At 35.2% G+C, this 24,347-nt stretch overlaps 1 protein-coding gene and 1 pseudogene across 1 annotated transcript; both read left to right on the top strand.

Moving 5' to 3' along the window:
- The first annotated feature begins 3,432 nt into the window (after positions 1-3,432).
- On the top strand, positions 3,433-4,367 carry LOC124959265 (olfactory receptor 4C15-like; annotated as a pseudogene).
- Positions 4,368-16,240: 11,873 nt separating this feature from the next.
- On the top strand, positions 16,241-24,019 carry LOC124959264 (olfactory receptor 4C15-like). Its single transcript, XM_047517827.1, has 3 exons — positions 16,241-17,156; positions 18,690-18,843; positions 23,923-24,019. The coding sequence occupies exons 1-3, from the start codon at positions 16,250-16,252 to the stop codon at positions 24,017-24,019; spliced, it is 1,158 nt and encodes a 385-aa protein (XP_047373783.1). The 5' UTR covers positions 16,241-16,249.
- Positions 24,020-24,347: the final 328 nt, after the last annotated feature.

Here is a 24,347-nt window from a genome sequence, read left to right as displayed (position 1 = left end):
AAAATGTCACTATCATTTCACTTTCATAATAAATATTTAGGACTAGGGTAATAAGTAGAGAGAATACAAACACATTTATGATTCTGGAAATATCTATCAATATATTTTAAAAGGATGTCATGAATGAAGTTGTTTTATTACAATTTTAGTAGGGATAGAAGTTTAAAAAATATAATAACTTCCAAAGGCATTCTTGTGATGCAAACTTTAATTTCATTTTGTGTATTTGCATGCTCCTTAAAAACTGTGGCATCAGGATTCCTTATATTCTTTTTGACCTCTAAAGAACACGACATGTTCATAAATGCTTTCTGTTTGTCCCTATGGTCAGGCATCTTGAGGCACAGGACTTTGATTAATGTTGCATCAATATCACACACTGAGGCTAGAATTATAGATTTCTGATAGCGGAAATTGATCACTATGCTTCATTCTATTAAACTTTTTATTTGGAGTAGTTTTAGATTAATCAAAAGGTTGCATAAATATGGAAAATTCATGTGGACTACTCAATTTTCCTTGACTTTATTACCTTACATTATTCTGGGTACATTTGTCAATGTATGAAGTGAATGTAGATACATTATTCTAAGTAAATAGCAAATTTTATTCATATTTCATTAGTTTGCCCCTATTGTCCCTTTGAAATTGCAGGATTCAATTCATGACAATTACTTTTTTTCAAGAGAATACCAATTAACTGTTCTAAAATCCTAAACCTGTAATCATAAACCATGGGGTACAACATAGTCTCCATCATCAGTTTTAATACTAATATTGTTTTAATCAGGAAAAAAAAAAGGGATCCATTTGTTTATATCCAACAACATTTATTTATGCAATGATATTGCTTTTAGATCACTCAGAAAAAGGAAGCAGAGAGAAAAGATTTATGTAATTATTAGATTAATTTAGGACCCTGTCTTCACCTTCCCACTTCATTTGGTTTTCTTTGCATAGTAAAGTAATCTGAAGGAGGCATGGATACACAGTGTGTTTCAGTCCACAATCACATATTCATGGACTACTAGACATATTCAAAAGGGTAGTACATTTAAAAATACTATTTATTCACTGCTAATGACCATCAGTATTTTTGTTTTTATGACCTATCTGATTTCCACAAAAACCCTATTGATACAAATTCTTATTAAACAATATGTAGAAGTACAACCTGAGGTTTACAGAATTTTAAGAGTTTTAAGTAATCTGATCCATTTCATGAAACAAATAGAGGGATCTGGAATTGAACCCAGGCCTACACAAGGCTGGTGTTGTTCTCACTCATTTCCTCTTTGTCTTTCCTGCTTTGGTCCTAGGCTAAGATGTACACTGCTGGATGATAGACTATTCTTTTTTCTGTAATCAGTGGTTTCTGACTGATCCAATGAGCTTTCAGTATCTTTTATATTAGTGTTTCCTTGTAAATGGCTATGGAGTTCAAAGTACAGACGTTGGTCAGAAATAACCTGTGAACAAAAATGAAATGATAGTTTTAAGGTAAATGAACACAAAAATATTAATTTACAGAAATATATATTAGTTAATTGTAAAAATTTTAAATCACTTATGCTTACGCTAAATGGGAGTCATGAAACTGTTTACTTTTTATTCTCATATAAAACCCATTATTCATTGATTTTTAATTCATTTATATACACACAGACACACACACACATACAGACACACATTGGAATGAATCTGAATTAATTTTTCTGTTCTTATATGTATACAACATAATGAATCGCATCATCATGTAGATCCATAGGAATAGGGTACTAGTTAGAATAGAACATATTCCATGCTTGCATAATTCTATCAAAATGAATTCTACTGTCATGTATCAGTAATTAGAACCAATAGAATTATATATCTATGTACATATAGGTACATATATATGTAGAAAAGTTTTACACACACACATATGCTATTTCACTGATACATTTTATTTATATGTACAGGTGAGGGCACATCATTCTCTGAAGCTATGATTGTCTGTGTCTGTGATATCAAGAGTTCAAGTAATTATCTTGATGATATTTAAAGGAGTTTTCTGAAGGCAAGGCAGCTGGCTTCTTTAAATGAGCACACAATAACTACAATGGGTAAAGTCCCATCATCATAAGCAACCTTTGCACATTTTCAAATTTGATCCTCATGATAACCCTGGGAGATGAGCAGGTAAGTTACAAATGAACATCTCTTCATGAAAAGAAACTCTCATCATTTTGAAACATTTATCATGAGACATGTCTGATGAAAGTGGGTCATGTTGGAGTAAGTATTGGAAAATGATTAACTAAGCCTCTGGACTATGACTAACAGCTAACATACTCTTCCTTACCTATGTGGTTGTTGCTGGTTTGCGTGTTTAGGAGATTGGCCATACATTGCCATTTCTCATCATTCATTGTGTTTCCTTCATCAAGGTGCCTCATTCAAACATTAACAAAGAATCAGAGATTTCAAGGTTTAAGACTGAAGAGAAATTCTAGAAAAATCAGTCTGCACCAAATTCCTTGCTGGAAAGAAAAAGTCCCCATTATTTTCATGTTGATCCATGGTAAAGGAATTGGTGTGGAGACAGAGGTGCTGTCTGTAACAATCAGTATCAGGCATCTGTTGTTTGCTTGAATATAGTGTTGCTAAGCTCATGTTTCCCATTAGTAAAATTTGGATGATAACATCTAACAAAGACTGACTCCTACATAGTGAGCCCTAAGCCAAGATGGGCCTTGAATATATCATTTAGGGATCAGGAGGACACTCAGGATTATGCATAATTAACTTGTTACATGTACTATAGACCTGGACACATTCCCATGAATCCTCCTCTTATAAAAAAGAATTAATTCATTCATTTAAAGTCCAATTTGCTTCATATTTTTAAAGAAATATTGGAGGAGTAATCATTTCCAGACTGAATTAAAGTACATGTTTTGATAGATGAGACCATTTCCAGATAATAGTTGGCTTGGTTTAATCACCATCGGTTGTGTACCAATGACAAGCAAAGTTAATAAATCGTAGTCTTCCTTTTCTTATATCTGCGGTTCAGTTTCAGAATGGTTCTCAATAATTCACCCTGGAACTCACTAAAAATGATCAAGGCGGCACTTGGTATAAAAACTACTCTTCTTTAACACATGAGGATTATTATTTCCCCTTATTAAAACTCTGATAGTTTGAAGTATTCACTATTTCTTCCCAATCTTTATATTTTCCAATCTCTGTTACCTTCAAATATATCTATTTTTTGTTGTTAAAGATAATATCTCAGTAAGTAGTACTCATAATAGCAATGCAATACTCATGGTAGCCATAAACCTGTTGTTGATTGCAATAATATGAACTGATCTGAAGACACTGTTTTTTATCATACTTGCAGATTGACATGATCACTGTTGTACTTTCACCCTTTCCTTAAAAATCATGCAAAACCAAAGCTTCATAACTGAATTCATCTTTGCGGGACGTTCACAGGATCCTACTGTTCAGAAGATAGTATTTGTTGTGGTTTTGTTGGTCTACATTGCAACTATTGTGGGCAACATGCTGATTGTAGTGACCATCCTCTACAGCCTGGCGCTGCTGGGATCCCCCATGTATTTCTTCCTGGCATTCCTGTCCTTACAAGAAAAGGTTTCAACTCCGCCATCACACCAAAACTGATCACAGACTTCCTGTACAAGCAGAAATCTGTCTCTTATAAAGGATGGATGGTTCAACTTTTTGCTGGACACTTCTTTGGTGGGGCAGAGATGATTATCCTCACAACCATGGCCTATGACCACTATGTGGCCATTTGCAAGCCCTTGCACTACTCTTCCATCATGCTCTGGAGGCTCTGTGGCATTCTGGTGGGGGTGTCCTGGACACGGGTATTTCTGCATTCCATCATACAAATTTTCTTTACTTTCCAGCTGCCCTTTTGTGGACCTAATGTCATTGATCATTTGATGTGTGAGTTGTAACCATTACTAAAGCTTGCATGCACTGACACTTACATCTTTGGTCTTCTGGTGATTGCAAACAGTGGGTTAATCTGCATGATCAACTTCTCCCTGTTGCTTGTGTCCTATGGTGTCATCTTGTTCTCCCTGAGAAAACACAGTGCTGAGGGACGGAAAAAAGCTCTGTCCACCTGTAGATCTCACATTACTGTTGTGGTTTTGTTATTTGTCCCATGCATATTTATATATTCACGGCCTTTTTCTTCCTTTCCCTTTGACAAAGAAGTAGAAATCGTTTACACCATCTTAACTCCCTTGCTCAATCCTTTGGTTTATACTCTGAGGAATAAGGAAGTGATAAATTCCATGAGGAAAGTGTGGAAGAGATTGGTGGTGGTTTTTAAGGGAAAGTAAAATACTTTACCATGAAACGTGATTATAGGGTGATCTGTTGTGTCAGCAAAAAGTCAAGCTTGGGAAACACTTCTTGCCAAAGGTGAGAATGTTATTAGCCTTGACTCTGGACTCTGGTGCCAACAGTTACCAGATGTCCAATAACTGTTGGTGTCCTGTTTACAGAAGGATTATAGAAGAATATTCTTAGACTGCAATGGTAGTATGGTTGCAAAAATGTTTCTAGCACTGTAATATTTTCATGCAAAAAGAAGACTCTGACAACATAAAAATCTGGAACGACTTACAGTGCTTCTTAGTTTAACTTCTTGATCAACTTGGGGAGCTTGTTCTGGATCACTGTTCCTCCATCAAAGTGCAGTGTCCTACTTGGTCCAGCTTTTTGCAAAAATATCTCTGTGTCATCTTTTTCTTCATCTCCTCTTTCGCCTACTTGAGAATCCTTTGTTGATGCTGTGCAGGTCACAGAACTTTACCAAAACTATAATGTAAAGAGATAAACAGTTATTATTAATCTACAAAAGAATTCATTAAATGTCCTTCTATGGAAAGAGATTACATATTTCTAAAAAGAAGATGTTAATATGTCAGGAATTTAAAATTCATGATTTCAATTTGAGATGGCCCCTTCTCTCTGAGTTTACTACTCATCATTGTTATGTAAATTAAAGATAGCTTAATTTTGTACTTTCTGAAATTTACTTTGAAAAAATGGAAGAGATTTAACCCATCAGAATGATTTCCAATCATATAAAGCGTTGAAAACAACCCTTGTGGAAGAAAATATTAGAGATCAGGAAAAGAAACATAAGATATGATGTAAAAAGATACAATGTTTTGATACTAATATCAGTCATTCTGATGTGAAACATCAAGACTTAGGAAAATCAGAGAGAAGAGCTTACACCTTTTCAGTTCCTCTTAGAGGTGGGTCCAAAGTCTGTTAGAATTAGAGTTATTTCTTGACTTTGAGAGAATCTTATTGGTCCAATTCTGCCTATAGTGGTGGTCCCCTGGGCTCAGGTAGCCACGTTATATCAATGGGCTCTGGGAGAGTAGGTGGTGCAATTCCACAGAGTCTCTTACTCTAGTACAAACCAAGGCAGATCCTGAGACACTGCACTACTAGCAACTCCAGGTCAGAGCTATAGGTGGAGTGAGCATACTTTCCCCAAACCACAACAGAGGGAATAGAACCCAGAGAAATGAGAAGTAAAAGCAGATTTTTCTAAAGATGATTAATTAGTTTACTCATTGATTTTTATTTTCTTGACTTAGAGTACCTAAGTGCAAATAATTCATGTGATTATCAATAAAGAGATCATTCAAATTTAGAAACATATTTGGTGGTCATTTCTGTTTTGTTAGTCTCAGGTTGTCAAGTTTTATGGGCAATACATTTATTTAGAGTAAATTAATTAAGTTTCCCTTGGCAAATAAACACTGATGATATGCTAGTTGAGTATTGTGGGGAAATTATGGGTTTTTTTTTTTTTCCACAGTCTTTAACCTTATATGTCACCCCCAAAACAGAAGAGTATATGATATTAGTTTTCTTTCTCATAGCAGACATGCAAAAGATACATGTAATTTCATTGACCACCCCTGCAAAAGTCTATGAAAGTTTAAGCTGTGAGCCTAAAATGTTACCTAGACTATGTAGATGTTAGCCTACTAAGATTGTAACAAGGATCAGACATGTGTTCCCTCTTCTTCACCTCTGCCTGTCCTCAAAGTAGGCAGAGCTTCTTTAGGCCCTCTGCATTCCAAGGTCCTCATATTTCAGTTCATTTATCCCTAAAAACTAGCTCAAGAAGTGTGGATCTGCTAGATTGGCTCCATTGCTTTATTAATCTGTGAAGCAAAGATTTGAAATGAAGCTACAAAGGAAAACACTATTCTGGCCAGATTGAACTAACCAACACCAATTCATATACTCAAATTCTAACAAATTTTTATTATTTTAATGCCCAACATTTCATTGCCAACTCTGTTGTTGTATACAAGGGGAGAATCCACTAACATTCAGTAGAGGAATAAACAAGTATGAAAGGCCTCTACCCAACATTTGTCATTCCCACTGGTTTGATGAACAGAATAAGTAAAAATTCTCCCCCAAATGACTGTTACTTTAACTTTGGCTTTCCATTTTCTTTTCTATGTAGATTGTCTTAGGCAGGATAAGGCACATTCCAATGCTTTTAGCATTTAGGTATCTAACACTTGTGTTAATACTAAGTTCACTGATGACAGTTTCTGTAGTTATTTAAAGGGTTTTCAGAGATACAGTTTGTTAATGTAAAAAGCATGAATTTAGAAAATGTCTCTGGATATCTGAAAGAAGACAATATAGAACAAGATCCTAATTTCAGAAATTATTCAGAAATAACCCTTTGTGAAATCATAAGTCAGATATTTTCTTGACTTTGCTTACCATCTTGCAATAGTTCTCTTCCCAAACTACTCTGTGGCTACCGTGGATCATTGCTCAGTCTTGTACTAGAGATATTACCCTGTCTGATTCCCAGATTATCTTTATTGTGTAGCTCTTAGTGAAAATGTCATTATTTTCCCTTTGGCTCTGACTCCTCCCCTTATCCTCTAAACACTAACATATTTTCCTCACTATTGTTTTTTAAATATAAACTGACATTCTCCTTGAGCCATTCTGAAGATTGCCTCCATAATTATTAGTCAAGAAATTTTGTGAACAGGTTAGTAGTTTCCTCAATTAATTATCTATGATTTCTTGGATTTATGTTGGCTCTACCTGGATTGTTGGAGTGTGCAGCTTTGTGTGGCATGTTGGGTGGTGTGTTAGAGTGTCATTTAATGGAGTTTTAAATCTCAGGTTCTCATCCTGGATCTCTGACTTCTCCCTACAAAACTCTATAACCCAGTTTGACCCCAAGTTGGGCAGAGCAGTTATATTATAAAGTCTTATAAAGGAAATCTGTTGAAACAAAAATGGGGGAATGACACATTAAAGGATTATATGATTCAATTTATACACATACATTTTAATAGTGGAAGACTCTATCAAGTATGTCACTTGCTTGGAGCAATCTGGGAAGGCTTTTCTGAGGAGACGATAAGTAAACTGGTGTGTCCATAGTAGAAATGGACAGTGGGATGGGGGATGGCATAGGCAAGGTTGATGATGAGATATTGAGCAATTAGTGAATGTATTCAGGAGGGAGAGGAGTTGTTAGACTGCAACTTGGATGAGCTCAAGCCCAAGAAGGATAACTGGAAAGGCAGATGGTGGTACAGGGAGCTTTAAAAGTCATGGTTAGCATCTCAACCAAAGAATTTGAAAACTGTAGTATTTACTTCATTATGTTTATGAATCATATTTTAACTTCCCTCTTTTACTTCTCAAGTGATAGGAAATAAAAAACTGGGAGTGATTGGAAAATGTGAGAATAATTGGTATTATCTGAATTTTCTCCTCTAGAGAATTAAGATAAGCATCTCAATAAAAGCCTGTGAGGATTTACTTAAAAGGTTGTAGGATTTACCATATCATACTGGGACTTATGACATGTCATTGAGAATATCTGGTCTGTAAGCTCCAATGACTTTCTCACCAAAAGTGAGAGAGTTTTGTCTGCCATTAAACTGTGTGCAACATTTTATATAGAATTTATGAATAACAAATATTGTGCAAAGCTTGTTTTTGATGTTTGCTAACATAAAAAGGTCTTCTTAAAGCTGGAGGAAGATGTTAAGTTCTTTTTTTTTTTTAATACTCATAGATAACACTTGATAGTAAGCTCTTCTGAGCCTTCAATGAGAAAGAAATTGGCAAGTCCAAAGCCACTGATTGAGGGTATGTGGGAATCCCTGCATGTCAGTCTTTATTTTATGGAGAGCACAATGAGTCCACTTGTATATTTTGCACTGAGTTTCTAAATGCAGGGAACAGACAGATGGATGTCTTGAGTGGGTGTCTGACATTTGAAAAGGGATAGGATCTTCATTGTGAATGATTTCTAAATTCAATTGTAAGTAACAGGTAAAAAAAATGAATTCAATTAAATAATTTTTAATGACTATTGTTCTTCAGTGAAGACTTAATCTTGAAAAGATACTATCATGATTTCATTTTGTACTCGCTTAACCAAAAGACATCCAAATCTCACAACCTTGTTTATGTGGCCTCCTGCTAGGAGGATGACTTATTCCAAGTTTTGTTATTGTTTTCATTGTATGACTATGACATTGGAATCTGGATAACTGGAAAATTCACATTGAACTTTTTGCCCAGAAAAATATTTTTCTTATTTCCATTATAGCTTGGTTTCATTTTTCTCGTTGTAAATTCCCTCATTCCTAGGGTTTTCATATATGCAGATAGCAGCCTTTTCCACAACCAAAAACCTATTTTATTTTTATTTTATATTCATACCAATCTTCAAGATTTCATGCACTTTAAATTCATTTAATTCTTTTATAATTACTTAAGATTTTTGGATCTATCATTTGTACCTTCTGACTTTGTGAAAAGACTAGGATGATGTATGATACCAATATAACTTATTTCACTCAGAAAAGGAACTTTTTGTTTTAAAGCAGTTGTACAGGCATCTGTTTTATCGGTAAGTGAACAATTGCAATTAACGTTTTTAAACAATGAAATTTACCTCTTGGGAAGTCAGTACAAATGATCATAATGAATGTAATTTACCCCAAAAGCACATGGTGCACAGCCACATCTTCTATAGGCTCTGCTTACATTGAATTTTCTAGCCTTCGTAGCATCCCTTAAAGGTAGTTTTTAGAATCATTTATGTTCTACAAGTGAAGATCAAGGGACTGGTTGAATGACAGATCTCTGGTGGGCAGTGGGATGTGGTTTACATCAAACACCATACGGATCACTGAGAAAACACACTTTATTCTGGTTTCATCTGTGTGTCTCAGAATCTAGACAAGAACTTGATTATCTAAATTGAAGTTTGCATGGTTTTAAATTGTCTGACCACTCAGACAATTGCAGTGATTGCAGTGTATGGCTGCAGGGCTGTGGGCAGTACATTAAGTCCATAGACTGTGAAATTGATGGTCCTTTTAATATCAATATTTATCATGAATCACCTAAATTTTGCACTTCTGTGGTGGATGAATGGACATAAAATTAGATAGGATGCTATATTTAGATGCTGTAAAAATAGAAAATTGTTGATGAGGATCTTCGTGAAAGGGGTTAAAGAGTCATATCCAAGTTTTCCCCAAAATATCATTTTAAAGGCTATGTTCCTTTACATTAATTACATCTGCCATACCAACTTCCAAATAAATGAAATTAGAAAAATATCCTTAAATTTCCTATGTAAATTTTTTTTGGTTTTAAAATGTGTTTTATAAGCTCAGTTTCTGAGAGAAAAATAACATTTGAAATAATGTATATCTCTTCACATATTTTACATGAAATATTTTTCTTTCTTAAATACTCCTCGTGTAGTACATGTTTTCCATATGAACTGGTGGCTGGATAGTTTATCACAGAACTCTGTTTTTATATTTACTAGATGCACAAGCATTTAGCCTGAATCCTACAGAAGACAGTACATTCTATACACAAATGCCCAGTGCTCTATTCCTGAGTATGGTGGGAGATGAAAGCATCTTTAGATATAAACTCAAGAGCAATAAGACAGGAAAACAGAAAACAAAATCTCTAATTGCTTGGGACAAAAGTTTTGCAGATATATGAGCAAGTAAAATACCACACAAAATTGTGTCTTGGCACATGATACTGATGAAAAATTTCTCCTTGGGGAGAACCAAAGAGTATTTCTTCAAGTTCATGACCTATGAGGGAAGACTCTTTAATGTCCAGATGGAAATCCAGGAGGAAAATTTTTCTTCTCTGTTTTACTTTATTTATGAGACTGCTCCTGAGGAGTCTTTCTCTACCTTGACAGTCATAGGGTCTCTTCCTCTCTCTTAGGTGCAAAGCCTTGGATACAGACATCACATTTTGCAGCCCACTGAGCAAACATTTTTCCACAGAGATGGCCATGACAGGAATTTTAAAATAACTGATGCATGGTGAGATTTATGGTTTGGATTTTCATGAATGATTTCAAGTTGTGATGCAGTGATTGAAATGGTGGTTGTTTTGGTAGGACTTAGTTCAGGGCACAGAATGAAACTGTCAGCAACTGTGCACTTGGTATAACTGCATGAACTTTAGGATCTCAGGTCATGTTGAACAAGGATTATAAGATTAGAAATGTCAAGGGAAGTGGACGTCAATAAAATAATACATTTGGAGTGCACTGTACATAGTTGGCTCAGAATAAATGTCCAATAAGCAGTAGCTCTTAGAGTGTATATTTTTTTGGTGGGAGAAATTTGGTAAAATGATAACATCAAGTCTACTAAAATAAGGTCCATTTTCAGTTTTTTATGTTCAAAAGAAATCCAAACACTGAAAAAAAAAAAAAAACCATCAAAGGACAATGTGTGTGTGTATGTGTGTGTGTGTGTGTGTAATGGGGGAAAATTTTATGTCATTGAGTGCATTGTAAATTGATATGGAATATTAATCCAAATATGTAGATCTTTATTCACACTTCCTAATTAAGTTTTTTCATCATCTATTTTTAATGGACACATAATTATTGTACATATTTATGGAAACAGTTTGATCGGGTCAAGGTAATCGGCATTACCTGTCAGTTCAAATATGTATTATATATTTGACTGAGAAAATACAAAATGTTCTCTACCAGCTTTTCAGAAATATACAGTTCATTGGTTTCAACCCTGGTTGTGCTAAAGTAGACATTTTGCTGCCCATCTTAGGGCACCACTGCACCAACTAGCCATCCTCTGTCTTCCCACCCTACTTTTTCCAGGCTTCAGGAATCATGATTTACTCTCTACTTCTGTGAGATCTGTCCATTTATCTTCCACTTACAAGTGACAAAAGGTTATTTGCTTGCTTATGTTTGCATCAATGTGATGTTTTAGATTAAAAAGTGACCTTTTCAGAGGCTTTAGAACGAGTACTGATGTGAACATCGTACACACTAAGTATATCAGGACCAGTCACAGAATCATTGATAAAGAATGTAACATTCACGCTTTCCACAACACACTGCTGAAAAGCACAGGGAAAAACAGTAAGGCTGAAAAAGGTGACTAAGCCACAGAATGGAGTTATTAGGTTTAATTGTTTAATTTTTCTTATGTGTATTCGATTTCATAAGTAGCACTAGGTTCTTGCCTCAGAATTGTTCAGAAATATCTAAGTGGCTAAGCTCTGAACTGCTTCAGAGCTTCCTGTTATGGTTTGTCTCTGCAATAAAATGATCTAAACCATTGAGACAACAGAAAAGAGAGTTCAGGCATCCATTTTGGAAACACACCAGTGGAAACACAGAAATTTATTTTCTCAAATTCCAGAAGCATGGCATATCTATCTATCTATCTATCTATCTATCTATCTATCTATCTATCATCTATCTATCTACCCATCCATCCATCCTTCTATATGTATATATTTGAAAAATATATAATACATATATAAGATTAGACATTTAGGTTAGGCAACAGAGCAACATTGAGGGGCATAAAAAGGACCCCAGTGTGAGGAAATTTATCCTTTATCACTCATTAATATCCTGGATCAAAAAATGGTTAAATAATCTTTAAGTAAATAGCACAAAGATCAGTGGAGTAGAAGAAAGGGAATGGGGAACAGAGGAGGGGAGGGAAAGGGGAGTACTGGGAACTGATAAAGCAAAGTATATTCCATGCTTTTATATTTCTGTCAAATGAATCCTATCATTATGTGTAACTAAAAAGAAGTGATAAAATATGTTTGATTTAAAGAAACTACAGGGAGCATAATCACAAATAGGACTATTCTTTCAATTTGCAATAACAGTATTTAGAAACAATCTAGGACAAATACAGGCACATTAGACTCCTACCTATAGGAGAATATGGATTTAAACTAAAATTAGTAAATGCACAAAGGGTGGGGTGGGCTGGGCCTATCATATGGTCATTAATAGAGAGTTTACAGTAGGTTGCTATTTTAATTTAAGATTCCCTGTTTTGGGAGTGTGTTGTTCCCCCTTTGCAAATAAATGTTCCTCCAACCTCACATCCTCTTTCTGAACCTTTCTGATGATGGAGAGTCTTGTGTGGTATTTGATAATTATGTTCAATTATAAATATTTTCATAATTGTAACCAGATGTTTATAGCAAATTAAGAATCTCTCACTATAATATTTTATCTTTCTGATTTTAAAACTCTATTTCAAATGTGAATACTAGTGGGGGGAATTATTATAATGATTTTGTTTCTTCCTTAACCCATTGCTGTCTTTTACCTTCTATTTCCTTATATCATTAATTATATAATTAAATGTACATCGTTCATATTGAGCTGAAATTCTCTTTCATATGATACTGTGGCACTTTGCATGATGAACTGTCCCTATGTTATTTACCTTCATGATATATTTTTAGAATTTAGAAAATTAGTTGACAGAATACAAACACATTTAGATTCTGAAAGTATTTGCCAATTTGTTTTCAACACCATTACATTTAAAATATATTTTATTACAATTGATAATCTTGTGATTCATTCAATCCTTTACTTCACTGTGTATATGTTTGTGCTGCTCAAAAATGGTGACATCATTATTTCTTATATTCCTTTTGACTTCCATTGTGAACCCCACATTTATAATTCCTGTGTGTTCAGTGTCATGGTCAGGCCACTTGAGATATGGGGCTTTGTTAAATGGCACATTTATGTTAGACAATGAGGCTGGAATTGTAGGGTTTTGATAGCAGAAATTGATCACTGCTTTTCTTTCTATTAACTTTTCCTTTGGAGTAATTTTAGACCAACCAACTCAAAAGTTGCATAAATATAGAAAATTCATGTGGAATACTCAATTTCTGTTAATATTATTACACTGTTATGGGTGCATTTGTCAATGTGTAAATTAAACATAGATACATTTTTATAAATACATACCAAATTTTATTCATATTTCACTAATTTTGCCACTATTGTCCTTTTGATATCCCAGGGTTCAATCCAAGAAAAAAACTTTTATTTAAGATAATTTCCATCTAATGATTTAAAATTCTACACTTTGTGATTATGAACCATAAGGCAGAGCACATTCTCTATGTCAGATTTTTAACATTAATATTGAGAATTACTTTTATTTGGGAGAAAAGGGATTGTTTTGTTTACATTCAACAATATTTTTACTGTGCAGTGGTATTGCTCTTAGACCACCCAGAATACAGAAGTGGAAAGATAAGATGTCTGTAATTATAGATTAATTTAGGACTCTGTCTTCACCCTCTCATTCCATTTGGTTTTCTTTCACAATGAAGCATCTGAAGGATGAATGCATACACATGGGTCTGAGTCCAAAGTAACAAAATTAAGGGCTTGTAGGGATAGTCAAAATGCAGTGCATTTAAAACAATATTTCTTCACTGCTAATGAGGATTTTTATGTCTATGACTTTATCTGATTTCCACAAGAAATCTATTTATAAGCCTTAATCCCATAATTAGAAGAAGCATAACCAGAGTCTTACAGAAATTTAAGGATTTTAAGTAACCCAGTTCATACCCAGTTAAGTAACAAACAAAAGGATCTGAGTTTGGGTCCATATCCACCAATATTCTCACTCATTTCCTTTCTTTGTCTTTCCTGCTTTGGTCCTAGCCTAAGACATACACTGTTAGATGATGTATTGCTATTCTTTATTCTGTAATCAGTGGGTTTCTTACTGATCCAATGACCTTTGAAAGTTTCTTTTATATTATTGTTTTCTTTTAAGCGGCTATGAAATTCAAAGTACAGACATTGTTCAGGAAGGACCTGTAATCCCAATGGAAATGATTGCTTTAAAGTAAGTGAACAAAGGAGTATTAATTCATACAAATATATATTATGTATGTAAAAATTTTATATTTGTTCTGTTTACTCTAAATGGAAGTCATAAAAATCAGCTTGTTTTTTATTCTCACATAAACCCCTATTAATCTTTGTTAATACATATATATGTAAAAAATTTTATATGGACACACACATGCTATTTGACTGATGCATTTCAGTTATACATACATGGAAGGACACAGTGTTCTTTGAAACTGTGTCTGTCTGTGGACTGTGATATCAAGAGTTCATGTAATTATATGTGTGAATCATAGAGGAGCTCTCTGCAGGCAAGACAGCTGGCTTCTTTAAGTGAGCACATAATATCTACAATTGATAAGCAACATTTTCACACTTTCAAATTTGACTGTCATGATAACCCTGGAAGATGAGCAGGTAAGCTATAAAAGAACAACTCTGCCTGACAAGAAATGTCTCATCTATTTGAAACATTTATCTTGAGTTATGCTTGATGAGAGTGGGTCATGTAGTAACAAACATTGGCAAATGATTAAGTCTCTAGACTGTGGCTGATAGCTATCATGTTCTCTTCCTTACCTATGTGGTTGTTGCTGGTTTGCATGTTTAGGGGATTAGTCATACATTCTCATTCCTGATCACTTGTTAGATTTCCTTCATCAAGGTGCCTCACTCAAATGTGAACAATGAATCAGAGGCTTCAAGATTTATGAGTTAGAGTAATTCTAGAATGGTAAGACTGCAGTGAAGTCCTTGCTGGAAAAGACAAATCCCATCCTTCCCTCAACAGGGAAAAGGACAAAGGACTTGGATGGGGAACAGAGGGGCTGAGCATGACATCCCATGTCAAGCATCTGTGTTTGCTTGAACTTAGGGTCTTTAAGCTTGAGTTTCTCATTAGTAAAATTGAGATAATAACACTTAAAACAGACTGGATCCTAGACTGTGAGCCCTGAGCTCTGACTGTACATGAATACATCATTCAGGGGTCATGATAACACACAGCAGTAGGCATCATTATTTGCACAAACTTGCATACTTACTTTTAAATGATGAAGTATTGAAAATAAAATCTATACTTGTTTCATGGTTATTACAGGGCTGGATACTTTCCCAAGACATTTTCTTTTTAATGAAAGAATGAATTCAGGTGAATGGCCAATTCACTTCAAAGTTTTTAAAGAAATATTGAAGGAATAAGTCATCATTTTTCAGAACCTCATGAAGTGAATGCTTTTCTATTTCTTTTATAGATAATACTGTCCCCAGTAGTAATTGGCATGCTGTTCTCCACTGCTTCATTCCCTTGGTAGGTATGGTTAGTAAATCAAAGTTCTTCCAAAGTTTCAGAATGGTTCTCAGTCATTTACCCAAGAAGTCACTGTTAATTCATCAATGTTGCTTGAAATAAAAACTATTCTTCTTTAATATATGTGCATGCTTTCTTTTCCCCTTATTAAATCTCTGGAATTTTGAAGCATTTGGGATAATTCATCCCTATCACAGTTTTATCTTGACCTCTGAAAACTACCCACAACAAATTTCTTGCTTTTCCTCTCAGTGATAATATCTCAATGAGTAGTTCTCATCATAATAATAAAATATTCATAAGCAGTGTACAATGCGAGCACACTCTTCTAATTTCAGAGGCTCAGGAAGCTGAGGCAGGTGGATCACAATTTCAAAGTTAACCTCAGCAACACAGCAGGACCCTAAGAAACTTAGTGAGACTCTGTCTCAAAATAAAAAAATATACAAATGCTGGGAATGTGTCTCAGTGTTTGAGCACCTCAGGCTTCCATTTCTGGTACCCAGAAAAATAAACAAAGAAGGAAAAAAATCCTCATGAGTATGTATCAGCTTGTTGGTGTGACTGTTATAAACAACTGTCATGTAAATTTTTTTTTTTTTATTGTACTGCAGATTTACATGATCAGTTTTACTTCAACCATTTCATTAGAAATCATGAAAAACCAAAGCTTCACAACTGAATTTGTCCTCCTGGGGCTTTCACAGAATCCTACTGTTCAGAAAATAGTATTTGGCGTGTTTTTGTTGGTCTACATTGCAACAATTGTGGGCAACATGCTGATTGTCGTGACCATTCTCTGCAGTCCTGCACTTCTGGTGTCCCCCATGTACTACTTCTTGGCAGTCCTGTCCTTCCTGGATGCCTGCTTCTCCTCTGCCATCACACCAAAAATGGTAGTGGACACCATTCGTGAAAGGAAAACCATCTCTTATGAAGGATGCATGATTCAACTTTTTGCTGAACACTTCTTTGGTGGGGCAGAGATGATTATCCTCACAGTCATGGCCTTTGACTGCTATGTGGCCATTTGTAAGCCCTTGCACTACTCTTCCATCATGAACTGGAGACTCTGTGGCATTCTGGTGGGGGTGTCCTGGACAGGGGGCTTCTTGCATTCCATCATCCAGATTCTCTTTACCTTCCACTTGCCCTTCTGTGGGCCTAATGTCATTGATCATTTCATGTGTGATCTGTACCCATTACTGGGGCTGGCCTGCACTGACACTCACATCCTAGGCCTTCTGGTGATTGCCAACAGTGGGTTAGTCTGCATCATCAACTTCTGCCTGTTGCTTGTCTCCTATGGTGTCATCTTGTTCTCCCTGAGGACACATAGTGCTGAAGGGCAGAGGAAAGCTCTGTCCACCTGTGGGTCTCACATTACTGTCGTGGTCTTGTTATTTGTCCCGTGCATATTTATATATGCAAGGCCACCATCTGCCTTCTCTTTTGATAAAGAAGTGGAAATATTTTACACCATCCTGACTCCCTTGCTTAATCCTTTGATTTATACTTTGAGAAACAGGGAAGTGAAACATGCCATGAGGAAATTGTTGAAGACTATTGATGGTTTCTGATTAAAACATAATACATCACAATTCAAAAAATATAATGTGTAGTCTGAAAAACTTAATATTTACTTAGATGAACATTCAGATACTTTTGGCATGTCCCTTACATGAAAAGAGATTACATAATTCTCAGGAGAAATTATACCATGTGGGGGAGTTAAAACTTATGTTTTCAATTGGAAATCACACTTTTACTGGGAGTAGCCTACTCAATATTCTCATATGTAAATTAAAGATAGTTCAATTTAATAATTTCTTGAATTTTTAAAATTAGAAAGTATTTAAATTATGAGAATGATTCCCATTCATAAGTTTGAAGAACAAAAACCTTTGTGTAAGAAAATATTAGAAAGTACACATTTCAAGTGTAAAGAACATATTCTCTGACCATGAAATCAGTGATTCTGATGTAAAACATCAGGACTCAGGAAAATCAGAGAGAGGAGTTTTCAAGGCACCTGCATCATTTCACTTCATTTTAATGGTGGGTCTAATACCATCTGCTAAAGTTGAGTCACTTTTTGAATTTGAGAGATAGAATCTGATCAGCTCATTCCTGCCTATGCAGGTAGTCCCCTTGGATCAGGTGGACACCTCATACCAATTGGCTATAACAGAGAAGTTGGAGTGATTCCAAAGGGGAGTCAGCAATGGGGGTCTTTCATTCTACAATCAATGACAACGCCTGAGATACCACACTACTAGGTATACTATGTCAAACTACAGGTGTAGTGACCACACTTTCCCCATGCCCCTGCAGAGGAATAGAACCCAGAAGAACTAGATGTAAAAGAAGATTTTCAAAAGAGGGTTAATTACAGTTTACTTGGTGATTTTCATCTTCCTCATTTCTTATACCTAAGTACAAATAATTCATTTGAGCAAATATCAATAAAAATATCATTCCAAGTTATGAATATATTTGTTGTCATTACAATGTTTTGTTAGTCTCTGGTTGTCAAGAGTCACAGGTGATAAGTTTGTTGAGAATTAAATATTTAACCTTTGACCTAACAAACAAAAACACTGATAACATTCCAGTTGAGTATTATGGGCAAACAAAGTAAATCATCCATTTTTCCTTTCTTTAATATTACCAGCCACCCCAAAGTAGAAGAGTATATATTAGTTACCTTTCTCATAATAGACTGCAAAAGATAAATGTAATTTCATTGATCATCCTTGAAAAAGTTCATGAAAAACTGAATTCTGAGTCTGCACCTCACTTTGACAGTGTGGGTGCCCTGTAGCAGACCAAGTGTGATGAGGCTCAGACATGTGAGTGTGCTTCCCCTTTGCCTTTCGGTTTCTTCACACCTTCCTGTCCTCAAAGCCTGGGAAGCTTCTTCATGCCCTCTGCCTTTCAAGGTCCTCCTTTTTCATTTATTTATTCCTAAGAGCTAGCTCAAGAAGTATGGATCTGCTAGGTTGACTCCATTGCTTTATGTACCTGTGCAGCCCAGACTTGAAATGTAGCTATAAGGTAGAACACTGTTCTGGCCAGATTGCACTGACCAACACCAAATCATATCTGCACCATCATACATTCGAATTCAAATATGTTTATATTATTTTAATGCCCAACATTTCACTGTGGACCTGCAGATCTATACAAGGAGAACTTCCACTAATATTCATCAGGGTGGTAAACAAATAGTGAAAGTAATACTTAGGAAGTAAGTGACTTTCCTGATGCAATTGGGGAGGCTTTTCTGATGTGGTGGTATTTAAATTGGTACAGTGTCCACAGTAGAAATGAATACTGGAAATGAGACCAGAGGAAGGGTTTACGGTGTGCAACATGGATTGATCAGGGAATGTATTCAGTAGGGACAGGAGCTCATGGAGCATGCATGAACTCAAGTCTATGAGGACAAATGGAAAGGCAGATGGTGGCACAAGGAACTTTGAAAGTTATTGAGAACATTTCAACCATTGCATCTGAGAACTGTAGCAACTATTTCATTATGTTTATCAAGCATCATACTTATTTTGGGGGATATCAGAAATTGAATTCAGGGGCACTCAATGACTGAGCCACATTCCCAGCTATATTTTGTATTTAATTTAGAGACAGAGTCTCACTGAGTTGCTTAGAGCTTTGCTATTGCTGAGGCTGACATTGAACTCACGATCCTCCTGCTTCACCTCTGGAAACCCTGGGATTACAGGCATGAGCCATGGCATCTGGTCTGAATCACCATATTTTTAAATACCTATACACACATGTGTACGTGCACACACACACACACACACACACACACACACACACATATATTTTAAATCAGGGGTTGAATACAGGGGTGCTTGTCCACTGAACCCTATCTCTAGCCCTTTACTTTTTTTTTTTTTTAATTTGAGACAGCTTCTTGCTAAGTTACTTAGGGCCTAACTAAGTTGTTGAGGCTGGCTTTGAACTTGTGATTCTACTGCCTTAGCCTCCCAAACCCTTGGGATTACAGGCATCACAATGGTACCCAGCTTACTTTTCTTTTCCAAATGATAGAAATGAAGTGAAAAATTAGAAGAAGTTGGAAAATGGGAGAAGAGGAGATAATACCTGAATTTTTTCCTTCTTTAGAGAAATAAAATAAGTATCTTGATAAAGACCTGTGAGGATCTATTTAAAGCATTATAGGATTGGTGAGTACAATATTGGAATTTATGACATTTTGGTTTTGTGACCTATTGATTTTCACAAAAAATCATGTGAATTTCTCAGTTGAGGGAAGATGTTTAGTTTTTATATACCCCATGGAGTATATTTGAGAGTAAGCTCTTTTGAGTCTTTGATAAGAAACAAATTGGCATTGAGAAATCATGTTTTAGATGCCCTGCATGCCAGTCTTTATTTTATGGGGACCACCATGAGTCTGCTTGTATTTTGCACTGAATTACTAAATGCAGGAAACAGAAAGATGAATGTCTCCAGCGGGACCGTTTCATCTGAAAAAGGGTAGGCTCTTTGTTTTGGATAACCTCCAAGTCCAATTGTGTGTAATTTAAGTTTGAAAGAAAGATAAAATTCAATTAAATAAATCAGACTGATTTTTGTTCTCAGATGACTCAATCAAACCTTTATCATGTTTCTATGCCTCTAAATTTTAATGAAAAGATATCAAAATTTCATATCTTTGCTTTCATAGACTACAGCTAAGAGGATAAGTTATTTACAACTTTTCCTTCTATGACCTTGGAGTCTATCTGGAGTTTTCATGTTGATCTCTCTGTCCAAGAAAGCAATTTTATTTTTGCTTTCTTTTCATGCCAATCTTCTAGATGGTGTGCACTATTAATTCATTTTTTAAAATATTTACCAAAGTTATTTGGAGCTGTCATTCATACCTTTTGAACACTGTGAAAAAACTAAGATTATCTATGGTACCACTAAAACCTTATGTCACTCATCAAAGCAAATTCATATTTTAAATGCCCCCCCACTGCTTTTGTTACTTGAGCCACTGGAATTATAGGCATGTGCCACGACATCAGGCTTGAAACATTTTTGTAACTGTATTATTGGTAAGTCAATAATTGAAATGAACATTTTTAAATAATAAAAATTACCTTTAGGAATGCCAGTTCTAATAAATATAATGGATGTAATTGTTTTAGTAGCACACAGTGCACAGCTACATCTTCTATATGCTTTGCACATATTGAATGACCTAGACTTCCTAGCATCCCTTAAAGGTGGTTTTTAGAATCATGTGTGCTCTACAGGTGAAGATCAAGAGAGTGGTTGGATGACAGATCCCTCGTGGGTAATGGAGTGTGGTTTGACAGGAGGCAGGGTGACTTCAGACTACAAGTCTGAATCACTGAGATAACAAACTCTCAATCTGATTTTGTTTGCATGTCTGAGCATCTAGTTGGTAACCAGATTATCTAAATTAAAGTTTGCAAGATTTTAAATTATCTGACCACTCTCTCTTCCTGCTGGTTGCAGTGTGTGGTTGCAGGGCTGTGGACACAGTCAACAAATACCACATTATGGCATGCAGTCATTAAAACCTAGGGAATTCTAGGAATAATATGGTCAGAATGAGTATTTCTATCCTTGTGCTAAGAAATTGTAAATGTTCAATTTGACATGAACAAGGAAAGGGTTATTATTCACATTTTCTTGCATACTATGGTCATTGTATTGTGTCTGTGATCATTATCAAGAAAGTATAAGTAAGGAGTCCCTGGAGAACAGTAATCTTGGGCAGCCCAATAAATGATGGGCTGTCTGAGTGTGATGTAAAATGGGGTTTAAGAATGGTAGTAAAGGAAATTCAGAGGCATTATTTCAATGTAAATAGGATTTGCAGAGAAAAAGGAGAGTTGATTCCTGGATGTGATGGAGACATGCTGGCTCAGTAGAAATAGTCTTTATGTGCTCTGATTCATACCTCCTTTTTGCTCACTATACTAAATATTCTTTCACAAATCACTACATCTTACACTTTCTAGAGTTTTAAAAATATACTCCTTAGTCAAATTGTTTATTATTTTTCATCCTGCTGATTATATGAAGAGTATTCCTGTAAGAACATTTATCTGGCCCTGCACAACACAGGAGAGGCCCTGACATGACCAAAAATAATTTTCTAATGAACTGATATCCACCCACACATTCCCCTCATAACAACAAAACATCTTTTCCCATATATTGATTAGACAATTCTAAAATATGTTTGAATGCTTGCTTGGTTTGAAAAGCAGCCCTGGTAACTTAAAAAAATTTTTTTGAAGAAATAGAGAATTGAGTCTACTCAGTCTCAGAACATAGGTTATTGTTTACATTTTACTGTAAACAAAGTCACAAAGAATTCTTAATAAAAAAAGAAATTGTCCAAAAACTAAATGATTTGTCTCTCGAATACTTTCTTAATTTTTAAATTTAATGGTGAAGAAGAAATTTAAAACTGATAAATAAATAAAAGCAGTAGAGTAAAGGAAGGGAATCAGGGAGAAGGACCATGAGAGAGAAAGGAGCAGTACTGGAGATTAAAAATGAGCAAACTAGATTATATGCATTTATGATTATGTCAAAAGAACTCCACTATTATATCTAACTACAGTGCACTAACAAAAACATAAAAATGAAAAAAAAATGCCAAAATTATCTAACTAATAAAATATATTGCTGCCCATGAACATAAAACATGTGGGAAAGAATGGAATATTGACTAAATCCTGGAAGGGCTAAATGCTACCCCACACCTCCCTTCATTCACATTTCTCTGACCCTGGCTTCCTCTGTCTCTGTTTCTTTTCTGAATCAAACTTAAAAAAAAAGTAACGCTATTTTTCACAACTGCATAAAGCTTTGATGTTATACCATCTGTACCATTCTATATTTGTGATCCCATTTCCATGTCATCCAACTTTATTTTTCTAATAGAAACAAATAAAGCATCAAGCAAAGCAGGCCCAAGACTACAGTGGGAGTTGCAGGGCAGTTTGAAGTCCAGATGTGTTGGTAGCATGTTATTACTGACTGGCATTTTTGGAATCTCCCCCTGACCAAGAGTGTGATTCACATCAGGTAATTCTTCTGTATCAGCACTCACATGTAGAATTTCAATTAAAAGAGAAGAACACTTGTTTCTAATCGTATGAATGATTGACAAGGTTTTTCTGAGCCTTAACTTTCTTTTCATAAATCACTTTGATTCTACCTTTTTTCCTCTGGGGAGTAAACAGAAATACAAAGAGGACACAATGATTGAAGACTGTATGAAGTAGCAAATGGTCTGTTGTGGGTCCTCCTAGAGGAGCCTGAGGAGCTGCTTCTGAGTTTCCCTCAAGCATTAGTCTCCATGCTGTATTTCCTGACATCACACACATCTGCCTTATGATCTTTTAAATGAAAACAGAAAAGATTCCTTTAATCCCCAGAAATCATGTTTTAGTTTTAAAGTCATGGATTCTCCAGATCAACTTTTTGAAAAAAGTTCAATTAATGTATATCCTTTACATGCTTTAATGTAAGCTTTTTTTTTTCCTAATACACACTTCTTGCTACCTCAATCCAACAAATTGTATGCATTTTCTTCATGGACCAAAGAAGGAATTTCTTATCATAGAACTCAACTCTTATACTTAGTAATAAAAGAGTACTTTACCTGAATACTGCAAAGAGATACTATATTCCATCCTCTTATACAGTGTATTCTATTCCTGAATAAGATAGGAGATGAAAACATCTTTCATTAATGCAAGAGAAGTTTTTAGAAAAAGGAAAAAAACCTCATTATTTAAGAACATAAATGTTTTATAAATTCTTGAAAAGCCACACAAAATTGTATTGATTAATCAGGCTAATAGAAAAATTCCAAGCCTTGGGAATACAGAGAAACATGGCCTCTCAGGGAAATCTCTTAAAATTCCAGTCAGAAGTCAAGGTAGAAGCTTTTAATTCATTTTTCTTTTTTTCCTAAGATTATGTCAAAAGTAGCACTGGAGCAGCAATGGGAGCATTCTCCTTCTCTTCTGCCAGAGATGCTGTCCCTCTCTTAGATAAAGAATGAAGAGTTGGAAAAAAGAGCATCATGCTTGGGCCATTACCAGAATGGTGAAGGAACTGATTCATGTCGAGAATTCTAATTCACACTTCTGAATTTTTAGAAAGGATTTGCAAAGATGATGTAATGCTTCAAAGTGCAGGTGCTGTAGTCAGGTTCTCATGACTAATGTCACGCACTGTCCTTTTCCTTAATAACCATGTACACTTGAGTTAACTGCATAAACTTTCTGGCCCCCAGATTCCTCATCTTTAGTGATGATTGTACCAAGATGAATGGATGTAGCAGGGGACGAAGCAATGCATGTGGAGCTGAAAGGACAACACTTGACAGCTGAAGGTACCCAAGAGAAAGCAGTTGTCACAGAATTCAGATCTTTCTCCTATTTCTTCCTGTCCTTTCTTTGATTTTGGAACTCCAATTCTTCCATGTCTAATGAAATTAAATCCATACTCAGTTTTTTATCTTTGTGTAAAAACTAAACAACTTAGGAATTCAAGTGCACATTTTTCTACTATTTCTCGAATAACATCTTATTTGCCTCTTCTAAATATATTCTCATTTATTCTCTATTCATACTCCCATTCTTGTGCTTTAGATTAAAAGTTTAATATTATAAATCTGTATCAAATTACAGATGTAAGACCGTGGCAAAATCAATTACT

This window comes from Sciurus carolinensis, chromosome 11 (assembly GCF_902686445.1).
Source record: "Sciurus carolinensis chromosome 11, mSciCar1.2, whole genome shotgun sequence".
NCBI classification, from domain to species: domain Eukaryota; kingdom Metazoa; phylum Chordata; class Mammalia; order Rodentia; family Sciuridae; genus Sciurus; species Sciurus carolinensis.
The sequence above is the reverse complement of the archived record's forward strand: the minus strand, read 5'-3'. Positions and strand labels throughout refer to the sequence as shown.

Coding starts and splice junctions, on each gene's coding strand:
- LOC124959264 (XM_047517827.1), top strand. CDS start 16,250: ATGAAAAACCAAAGCTTCACAACTGAATTTGTCCTCCTGGGGCTTTCA. Junction 17,157..18,689: donor CATGAGGAAATTGTTGAAGA/CTATTGATGGTT, acceptor CTGACCAACACC/AAATCATATCTGCACCATCA. Junction 18,844..23,922: donor GTGAAAGTAATACTTAGGAA/GTAAGTGACTTT, acceptor TCTGGCCCCCAG/ATTCCTCATCTTTAGTGATG.